At 37.1% G+C, this 11,032-nt stretch overlaps 1 protein-coding gene across 2 annotated transcripts; it reads left to right on the plus strand.

The window, feature by feature from the left end:
• The first annotated feature begins 287 nt into the window (after positions 1-287).
• Positions 288-4,823, plus strand: LOC149155633 (cyclin-B2-3-like). 2 transcript variants are annotated; one of them, XM_089440899.1, is made up of 14 exons: positions 288-937; positions 1,032-1,121; positions 1,228-1,389; positions 1,517-1,576; positions 1,672-1,770; positions 1,958-2,136; positions 2,428-2,686; positions 2,940-3,056; positions 3,153-3,239; positions 3,353-3,514; positions 3,736-3,795; positions 3,891-3,989; positions 4,178-4,356; positions 4,628-4,823. In XM_089440899.1, the coding sequence occupies exons 1-14, from the start codon at positions 821-823 to the stop codon at positions 4,782-4,784; spliced, it is 1,827 nt and encodes a 608-aa protein (XP_089297025.1). In that variant the 5' UTR covers positions 288-820; the 3' UTR covers positions 4,785-4,823. The 2 variants fall into 2 exon arrangements, with proteins under 2 accessions (XP_089297025.1, XP_089297024.1); XM_089440898.1 differs by having other exon boundaries at positions 305-937; positions 3,150-3,239.
• The last annotated feature ends 6,209 nt before the right edge of the window (positions 4,824-11,032 follow it).

Genomic DNA, 11,032 nt, shown 5'->3' on the forward strand with positions numbered 1-11,032 from the left:
TAATGTCATGTACTCTGTTTCAGGAGGTCTAGAACAAACTTTGTTGTCAGTGCCAACAAGGGAGCCAATCTCAGCACTCAGTTAAGGCTAATCAGAGTCAATTAAGCAAGCTGAAAGGTTGATTTCTTGTAGAACTGTTAAACGGGGTCTACCGTTTTCGAAGGACAATCTCCCAGGGAATTGAACTACCAACCGGGCAAAACCTCTGTGTTCAGCCACCTGCTTTATCGATCTTCCTGCATAGTATTTTGTTTTTCTGGGCATGTTTAATTTGTTGCTCTTCGTTTTCATTCCACAGCCCTCATTTTGTTCTCTATTTTCTTTGAGCCCAAGTATGACATCTCACTCTTTAGTTTCCCGATTTTGACTCCAGAAATCCCAGCCACATGATATTTTCGTTAAGGCAGGAGCGAAAGCAGAGCCAAAGGTAATCCGGGGAAACAATCAAAGGCGTATTAGCAGAAGGAAGTCTCAGAATGACACTGCTACACAAAAGGACACTGTCGTTTCTGTTGGTCATAGCATAGACTCAAGTGCACAAGGTGGGGGATTACAAGCACCTAGCCAACTCAAAGCAACAAAACCTATAGCACAGTCACAGACTACAGTGCTAACAGCTCGAAGTGAGGTCTGTCTTATTGATTAAGTTTATTAGTTCTCTGACACTTTTCTTGTTTTGAATTAACTACTGGCCCAAATCCAAATATACACAAACCAAAGGTACCCACATCCACACCCAATTACTAAGGGGTTTTATAGCTGTGAGATACCTTTGCGTTTATTTATTATGTAGGTTGGATAATAATGCTTAATAATCTTGATGGGGGTATTTCAGGATGTGCAAGAGGTTCTCCCTAGCATTGATGATAGAGACCTTGAAAACCTGGAAGTTGTGGAATATGTTGAAGACATATACAAGTTCTATCGCAAGATTGAGGTATGTTTCTCTATCAATGATTGAAGATTTGTGTGAATGTGAAGGTAAATTTTTTATTTTCATTTAGTAATCATTGGCAGCCCCGTATGTCCAGAACACGAGTTGTGTGCCTCCAGATTATATGAAAAGGCAGGATGAAATCAACGAGACAATGAGGGCAATCCTGATTAGTTGGTTGATACAGGTACAGATTATTTCCATTCTAATTTTGTTTGCTTCCTATCTTAGATCTAAAAGAGCTTTATGTGGACAATTTCTTAGGCTTTACTCTGGAATATTAAATTTTGCAGGTGCATCTGAAATGTGAACTAATGCCAGAAACATTGTATCTCACGGTATACATTATGGATAGATACCTTTCTATTCATATTGTTAGAAAGTGGGAATTACAATTAGTGGGTATCACTGCGATGCTTATGGCTTGGAAATATCAAGATACCCGTGCTCCTCAGGTAGGATGACTCACTGACATCCATAAGCATTAGCGTAAGGAAACATTTTGTCTATATATAATTGATAGAATATCTGGTTGGCTCTTGAATATTGACATAATAAGAATCAATTCATATTTGGCTACAGGTCAATGAACTGATCCGCATCTCAGGATACCAATACACATCCAAAATGATAGTGGCCATGGTAATTATCTTTAACTGATGTCTTTCTGTTTTATTAAATTGCAATAGATTTCAAAGATTCAGTGTGACTGATACTTTGATAATAATACTTGGCAGGAGCATACAATATTAAATCGACTGAATTTCAATCTTTCCGTTCCCACTCCATATGTATTCCTTGTCAGGTTTCTGAAGGCAGCTGGTGCTGACAAAGTGGTTAAGTGATGAACTCCAATGTTTCTTTTGTATTGTCAGAATAACTTTCTGATGTATTGATCAAATTGACTTTCAAAATGCCCCTGGAGAATTGAGATTGTGGTTTAAATATCTTTTCTTCATCGTATTTCCTAATAATCCTCTCCTGTACTGCTAAGAAATAAAATTTATTACAACAATTGTTCAGATGGAAAATCTAGCATTCTACTTGGTTGAGCTGTGTTTGCTCCATTACAAAATGATCAAATACAGTCCATCATTGCTTGCTGCTGCTGCTGTCTACACTGCTCAATGCACTTTGAAGAAGGATCCAGGTTGGAGTAAAACACTTGTTCTTCACACAGGCTACTCTAAAGAAGATCTCAAGTAAGTCTTCTAGTTCTCAAGGCACCATGCTTCTAATGCGTTTATTCTTCTAAAGGATGCTATTTCCTAAATAACATAGGCATTTTCATGAATTACGCAACCTGTAGATTATATAGCCAAAACATAGTGGACCACCTACAATACTAATTTAGTCACAACCTGTCTGAAATTGTATCTAATTCTAGATATGGGAAAGATGAACGAATGTGCACATCAAAATGTCTGTGGTGTGTGCACATTTAGTTAACTCTGTACCTTGTTAAGGAATAACATTTGATTTACTTGTTCCAGGGAATGTGCACACTTCATGGTTGACTTCCACTTAAGTGCAGGAGGAAATGAACTGAGAGTTGTTCATGAGAAGTATTCAGATCAAATTTTTGGCTATGTTGCTTTTTTAAGCCCTGCCAACTTACCTGATGATGACAGTTGCACCACCAGCAATTACGCTGCCATTTGTATCAGTGATAACATAGACTCAAGTGCACAAGAAGGGGGAAGGAAACACACTGCACCATCATTGACTGCAATGCTAACAGCTCAAAGTGAGGTCTGTGTCACTCTCTTATACTTTTCTTGTTTGGTAATTGGTACTGGTTCAACAAATATACACAAACCAAAGAGTATCCATGTCCACTCCAAATTACTAGCAAGTTTTATAGCCTTAAGATAGCTTTGTGTTTAATCATGTTGTAAGTTGGATGAAAATGATTAGTTATCTTGATAGCCTCAAGTTAGTGTTGTGTTTATTTATGATGTAAGTTGGCTGAAAATGATTAATAATCTTGATAAGGGTATTTCAGGATGCATTCAGGGATTCCCATCAGGTGCTCCCTAGCATTGATGATGGAAACATTGAAAACCAATTGGCGGTTGTTGAATACGTTGAAGATATATACAAATTCTACAGGACAATTGAGGTATGTTTCTCTGTCAATGATTGCAGTTTCTTGTGAGTGTGAAGGTAAAATTTTATTTTCCTTAACTAAAATTTGGTATTCATGTATGCCCAGGAGATGAGTTGCGTACCTCCAGATTATATGAGAAATCAGGTTAAAATCAACGCAAAGATGAGGGCAATCGTGATTGATTGGTTGATGGAGGTACAACTTTGTTCATATGCTAGTTCCATTTGCTGTCAAATTTAGATGTAAAAGAGGTTTATATGGAGTCTGGACTATCTCTTAGGCCTGACGTCAAAATTTTAAATTTTCAGGTGCATCTGAAATTTGAGCTAATGCCAGAGACGTTGTATCTCACTGTGAACATCATTGATAGATACCTTTCTGTTCAGAGTGTTGCAAGGAGGAATTTGCCATTAGTGGGTATCGCTGCATTGTTTATAGCTAGCAAATATGAAGAAGTCTGGCCTCCAGAGGTAGGATGACTTAGTGGCATCTGTAAAGTAAGGATGGGTGTAAGGAAACCTTTAATGTATATATCTAATTAATAGAAGACCTTGTTCGCTGCTGAAAAGTACATACACTACTGCAATCTCTACTTGTAGTGAAGATTACCCTTTATTTTGAAATCAGCGCAATAAATATATCATAATGGGTAACAGAATATTGATAAGAGCTGGTTCATACTTGGCTTCAGGTCAATGACTTCATCTGCGTCTTCCCAAAAGAATGCATGCCAGAACAGATAGTGGCCATGGTAATTAGCTCTAACTGATAATTCTTTGTCATTGGATTGCAACATAGTCTCCAAAGATTTAGTTTGACTGATCAATTGATAATAAATCTTCGCAGGAGTCTGCAATATTAAAACAATTGAAGTTCAAGCTTACAATTCCCACTCCATATGTATTCCTCCTCAGGTTTCTGAAGGCAGCTGGTCCCGACAAAGTGGTAAAGATCTGAATCACACTTCTTTTATATTGTCGAAATAATCCTCTGTGGCATTGATCAAATCTGCTTTCAAAAATGCCTCAGAAAATCTAGCATTCTTCTTGGTTTAAATTACTTTTCTTCATTGTAGTCCTAATAATACTCTGCTGTACTGACAAGTCATAAAATCTATTATCAAAATGCTTCAGATGGAAAATCTGGCATTCTTCTTGGTTGAACTGTGTTTGCTTCAGTACATAATGATTAAGTACAGTCCATCAATGCTTGCTGCTGCTGCTGTCTATACTGCTCGATGCACTTTGAGGAAGGATCCATGTTGGAATAAAACACTTACCCTTCATACAGGCTACTCTGAATCGGACCTCAAGTAAGACTTCTCATTTTTAAGGCATCATGCTTTTAGTGATTTTATCCTTCTAAAGAATTCCTACTCCTGGACATTTTTTATTTCTTCATCAATTACAGGCAGGCATTGTTGATCAGCTATGGCCAGAACATTGTGTCTTGGTCAACTATAAGTTGGAACTCAGCTACTGACATCCTGTCTGAATTGTATCTAATACTAACTGTCTGGAGGTGTGTGAACATTTTGTTAACTCTGTACATTGAGGTAATGACATTTATGTGCATTGTTCCAGGGAATGTGCGCATTTCATGGTTGACTTTCACCTAAATGCGGGAGTAAATAAGCTGAGAGCTGTTCATGAGAAGTATTCAGATCCAGTTTTTGGCTATGTTGCTTTTTTAATCCCTGCCAAATTACCTGTAAAAGACAGTTGCAACCCCAACAACTGATCAACATGCATGCCAAGTTACCTGTTGAACACAGTTGCAGCCCCAACAACTGATCAACTATGTTACCAGAAACTTAACGATTGGCAGCGTTTCTGCGAAAAACAGCTCCAGAAACCATACGGGACGGCAAACCACGTTTTATACGGGCGTTCTCGTTTTTATTGACAGGAAACTGGTTTTTGGCGAAACTGATCGTTTCCCCCACGTTTTATGCAAAAACGTTTATCCGTTTTCCCTGCAACGTTTTGGTTCCGTCTCCGTTTTTTCGTTAAATCCCATTTAAAAAACAAAAGTTGCCGAGTTGGTCCATTTCAAAAATAGTGGTTTCCAACTTGAGTTCTGTGAGTCAGCGGCTGTGTGAGCACGATTTACGCTGAGAGGAGCGTAGTGCCTGCCCGTAACGCGAGGTGTGAGCACGATTTAAGCTGAGAGGAGCGTAGGTTCGTCATTCAAGTTTTCAACAGACACCGGTCAAGAGCAGTTTAATCAGAGAGGAGCGCATCGAACAGAGTCCATAGCATTTTGGATTTGTGAGAATTCCCAATTCACTGGTATGTTTCAATGAACCTAGGCTAGCAATTGATCTTTAACTGTAAACGGTGTTCTTATTTTAGCTGTGGTTTCGAATTTTTGTTGAATTTAAAAAATATCTTGACAAAATAAACTGTAATAGGTAAACCGTAACCGTAACATCTATTTTCAAACAGAGACAAAATGCCCCTGCTGCTGAGAGCCTTTATATAACAGGTCTTGCATAGTACAAAATAATTCATTCAAAATTTCAATGTATTTAAATGATTGCAACTGTTGGTAAGTCCACTGGTTTCTGGTCTCTGTGGTCACATATTTACTCAAATTAAGTATTAGAAATCAAACAATGATGCTCATGAAGATTTAATAGATCCAGCACAGTGTGACTGAAATGAGCACTATACTGATAATAATTTGCTCTCACAGTTCACTCTACCGCCAAGGGTCCAGCAAATGGACAGATTTAGTTTTAAAAGGAGATTAGCGAAAAGAAACCAAGATATTGCACTTGCTGATTGACAGACGCTTTTAAGATGGACAGTTAAGTGCTTGCTTTTTGGCTGGCAAGAAAATGACCTCGCTGCGTCAGTATTGCCTTTTTCCCGGCCATACAATGGCCAAGCAAGAAAATGGCCTTAACATAGATTAAAATTTTGAATAGCCTAGTATGATTTAATTAGGTTTAACGTTTATAGGTTAAGAATATATTTCTTAAAGAAGATAGTTTCCCAATTAAATCACACAATCTTTGGTTCATAAACAAATATGAGTAATTTTTATCGTCTACAGCCAATTCACCATAGAATTCATGAAATCCAATTCACCAATGACCAATCATCATATTCTAGGAAGTTTCAATTACTCCACAACTATGTTTTTCCGTCATTAATTCCTTGATCAGTTGTTGATTTCCATTTTACTGCGGTTGCGAGATTTAAACCTGGGTAATTAGGATGACAATTTTTCCTCACAACCAACTGAGATACACCAAGTTAACTTATGGATCAGTTGTTGATTTCCATTTTACTGCGGTTGTGACATTTAAACCTGGGTAATTAGGATGACAATTTTTCCTCACAACCAACTGAGATACACCAAATTGACACTTACATTATATTCTAGGAAGTTTCAATTACTCCACAACTATGTTTTTCCATCATTAATTTCTGGATCAGTTGTTGATTTCCATTTTACTGTACCAACTGAGATACACCAAATTGACACATACATGATACATCATATTCTAGGAAGTTTCAATTACTCCACAAATATGTTTTTCCATCATTAATTTCTGGATCAGTTGTTGATTTCCATTTTACTGTGGTTATTAGCTGTCATGACCTCAGATATAGACTCCTTCAATTCTACGTTGAAGGACCCTTTGACTCTGTGCCTTCATCTTACAACCTCCCTTTTTTTTTTTTTTGGCTGCTGTTCCCACTTTGGGCAGCTGTTTAATTGCGTATTCTATGCAGGTGTATATATTCTAGCACTTACTGAATTGAAGCTGTCATGACCTTAGATATAAACCCCTTCAATTCTACGTTGAACTTACCATAGAATTCATGAAGGACTGCTTTAGTCAGTTCAACCATAGGTTTTTTAGATTCCAAAAGTTTTAGCTTATCAGGATTTTTCAATCTGGACCACTAGATTTGCAGATTATCTTGGAATCCCCAATGCCCATGTAATTCTAAATTTCACAGATCTTCCCAAGGCTATATATATTTACGAATAAAAACAATTATCATTTTTTTTCAAAGGAAAAAAATGGTAATTACATTGATCATATACCAACATCACTTATATATATAAGTTGACTACATTCCATATCTGTTTCATTTGATAAATAATCTTTGATTCCGTTGTTTCTATTTTACATATTTTTCAGCTCAAAGTTAGTATTGTAAAATCCAGGCCAAAAAAATTAAAAATAATGATATTCTGATAATCTATAATCTATTAGAACCATAACAATTATTAATCTGGGAATATTTTGGAAGACCTTAAAATATTTACCATCCAAATAAGGATGACCCTCCTACTTCACATGTCGAAACATTAGATTTTTATGATTAAAATTAAATCACTCTTTATAGATGTTTCTTTAAAACTTCACATGTGGAAACATTAGATTTTTATGATTAATGTTGTGTTTTATATTGTTAACATTTAATCTTGTTTTTTCTCTCTCCTCGTTTCTTATACAAGAAACCTGCAAACTCTGTTTCTCGTACCGTTCTCGTTTCTCGTTCCGTTTCCCGTTTCCCGTTTCTGGTAACATAGCTGATCAACATGCATATCCGAATTACTTCAGGATCCTAATTAAAGGTTGCGCATTCTTCAAGTTGGGTGGAAACCTGGTATTGATGGTGTTGTTCATGTAAATGGCTCTTGACAAAATATATGTCAACTTCTAGTTGAGTTTTTTCATACCTTGAAAAATCTCATTAATACTGAACAGTTATTCTTCACTCGCAGGATAAATACTAGATCTTTTGAATTGCCCCACTCTGAAGTGACATAAACGGGCAACATCCTTAGATTTAGAGTTAGCATTACGGCTTTCTTTTGTTTATCATGTGAATTTGGATTTTCCCAATATAATTCACCATGTGACATTATTTGTTTGTTCATGGGCTTTGAGTATGTCTTAATACTCATAGCATCTCTGTATAAAAGTACACAAGCGAATAGACCAGCAGTTTAAATGTAAATTTGCCACAGTAAAGTTAAATGGAATTAGGTCGCTGCCTCAACCTTTTCTAACCAATGTGAATTTCAAGGACCAAGAAGCATGAATGAAATTTGGATGCAATTTTTTCTGCAGTTTAACTTGGAACAAGATCCCGGGAAAGGCCCCTACCCTCCTGTAGATTACTCTTCATGATAAGGTTGGCCTCAGGGCATTATGCTATGACAGCCACTGCTAAATTACTCTTCATGATAAGGTTGACCTCAGGGCATTATGCTATGATAGCCACTACTAAATTACTTGTGAACCAATGCATTATGAAGAATAAAGACGATTTTTTTAAATTATATATATATATATAATTTATCTTTTTTTTATTTTATTGATTTAAAAAATTATATATATTTAATAAATTTTTTGTTTTTAAACTAGGACAAGAATTTCGTATGAAGCAAAACTATGTGGCTCCATATGCAGCTGAAGTACAACAGAATGAATATTATAGGAAAAAATTCTTTAATGATTTAAAAAACCATCATTTTCCTAACACAAAAAGAAGAGAGATCCAATACTAAACCTTCTGAGACTTGAGCCTACTGCATCTTGAGAACATGAGTAGATTCTTACAAATTACTTGAGAACAAGAGTAGATTCTTACAAATTACTTGCATAAGATAATACAAAAACAATATTTTTTAAGATTTAATAGGCATGGACCAGAATAAGACTAGCAGAGGTACCAGATTTTGGGGGTTTCTTACTTTGATCTTTTATGTTTCTTATTAATGGAAGGGAAGATTGTTGTTTGATTTTTAGAACATCTAAATAAGAAGGAGAAGAAGAGGAGGGAATGACCTCCTTCTCTTCCTCCAAAGTGGCCTCTTCTTCCTTCTTATCTTGAGGAGGGATTTTGTCAATATCCTTAGGAGAAGTATCTTCCTTGGCGGGTGAATTGATGTTCTCTAAGGCACTTGATCTGGATCTTGAGTTAAGAATGAAGATTTATAGGACTCAATGGATTTGCAATAATGACATGTTGACATTAGTTTATAAAGCCGTGTTGTATTCAGTAGTAGTTAAGAATGAATACGACTTAAGGGATGTTGAATAATTTTGTTTATAAAGATGGTCACAATGGATTTAGAATAATGATATGATAACATTTGTTTATAAAGTTGTGATGCATTTAATCGTAGTTAAGAATAAATGGATGATGATTGACTTGAGGGATTTTGAATACTTTTGAATACTTTTGTTTTTAAAGATGGTCTCTTAATGAGAGGACACCCTGTTGTGGGGAAAAATGCCTATGCAGGATGATCCTATCCACCTAAGGTGTGACAGTGCCTTAGCAACAAACAAGGACAGCTATTCTGGTTTCTTCCTTTATGAAATGTGAAAGAAGAGAGATAAATAGACTTACCGGTGTCTTCCGTTTGTCCCTCGATCCGGTCTCTCTTCTCTTTGGGAGTTCACAGCTACTTGCCTTCTCACTCGCCCAGCTTCAACAGGTTCATGCAAGATCACAAGAGAATAGCTACTTGCCTTCTTGCTTGTCCAGCTTCAACGGGTTCCTGCAAGATCACAAGAGAACAGCTACTTGCGACAAGAGAAGAACACTACACAAAGACAGATATTCACATTCATAACTAGTTTAGGATTAGAAATAAACCAAATACACTAATGCAATCATACATCAAGAATACATCAGTATATAGGAGAAACCAAGATAGCTTTATTGATGAATAACAAGGTTCAGGAAGAGATACAACCCAGAGGGCTCCAATCCAGCATCTCCTTCCCAGCAAATGGAATTCCTATCTTCACCCCCTTCAAAGCATTAAGCACCCAATGATTCCAATCTCAAACCAACAACAATTCTTTGCAATAACAAAATTCCAGCCTCTAGATCTCATGGAGGAGAGATCCATATATAGATGTTTGGAGAGAGGATGAGTCAGCTTGAGATCTGACTAGTGTCCTCTCCCTCTGTCAGTTCTTGATTCCACTTGGAGGTTCTTGCTTCCACTTGGAGATTTGGAACCTCTTACTCATCACCAGTCAAATTCCCTGAGGCAAGTGTCATTGAGGAAGATTCCTGGGTTTTGACCTTGAGAAATGAGCTTGCCACATGTCCACTCTCGTTCAGTGCAGGTAGCCAGTGTTCCCTTTGACATTCAACGCAGGTAGCCAGTGTTGGCTTTGACATTCAGCGCAAACAGCTAGTGTAGCCACTGAAATGATCCTGAATTGACTTGTTTTTGAGCAGTTTCTGGTGGAGCACTTCTGTGAATTGCTGTGGTTTGTTAACCTTGTTCCTCTAGGGGTAGGAACAACATGTTTAGGGACTTTGGATCCCTTAGATTATGGACATTTCATGCTCAATGCTGTAAGGCACAAAAATGTCTATAACAGTTGCCCCCTAAAGTATGAGGCCGTTTATCGGGTGAAATGCTTTATCAGGGGGATCCGAAGTTCATCCAATGCTGGGAGGAGACCTGTAATAAGATACAATACAATACATTATTTTTCATACTGCTTTCATGATCTAGTTGAGGCGGGCATTCCCATGCTCAGCTTTATAAATTCATTTTTCTGTACATAGAACAGACAATCGTCTGATGGTAGACTGATAATTTTGATGAAATTATCATCCTTTGGGGTATAATGATTATCTGCTGCAATGATGTACATGTCAATGTCTTTATCTTTCCTGAATATATATCGCAACCCGGATGGATGAAACTAGATCCGGGGTCTTCAAACTCGTTCGATCTTCACTCTAAGTACAAGTCGATCCATGTGAGAAATGTTCTGAAGTCGAACATGGAAAGACATCGCTTGATTACCAGTCAATGATGTAAACCGTTAACAAGCGCAAGAGGAATCACCGATAATGATAATGACCCTCAAGGTACTGCAGTATAATTCACGTGGTGTGAATAAAGGACTTGGCGTTGAACACCACGCAAAATCTTTCGGTCGAAGGTCATTGATGTATACCTGTCGCCGGAAGTGAGAA

The sequence above is a fragment of the Pinus tabuliformis genome, chromosome 9, assembly GCF_031772625.1.
Source record: "Pinus tabuliformis cultivar Carrire ecotype Pingquan chromosome 9, CPIR1, whole genome shotgun sequence".
NCBI classification, from domain to species: Eukaryota; Viridiplantae; Streptophyta; class Pinopsida; order Pinales; family Pinaceae; genus Pinus; species Pinus tabuliformis.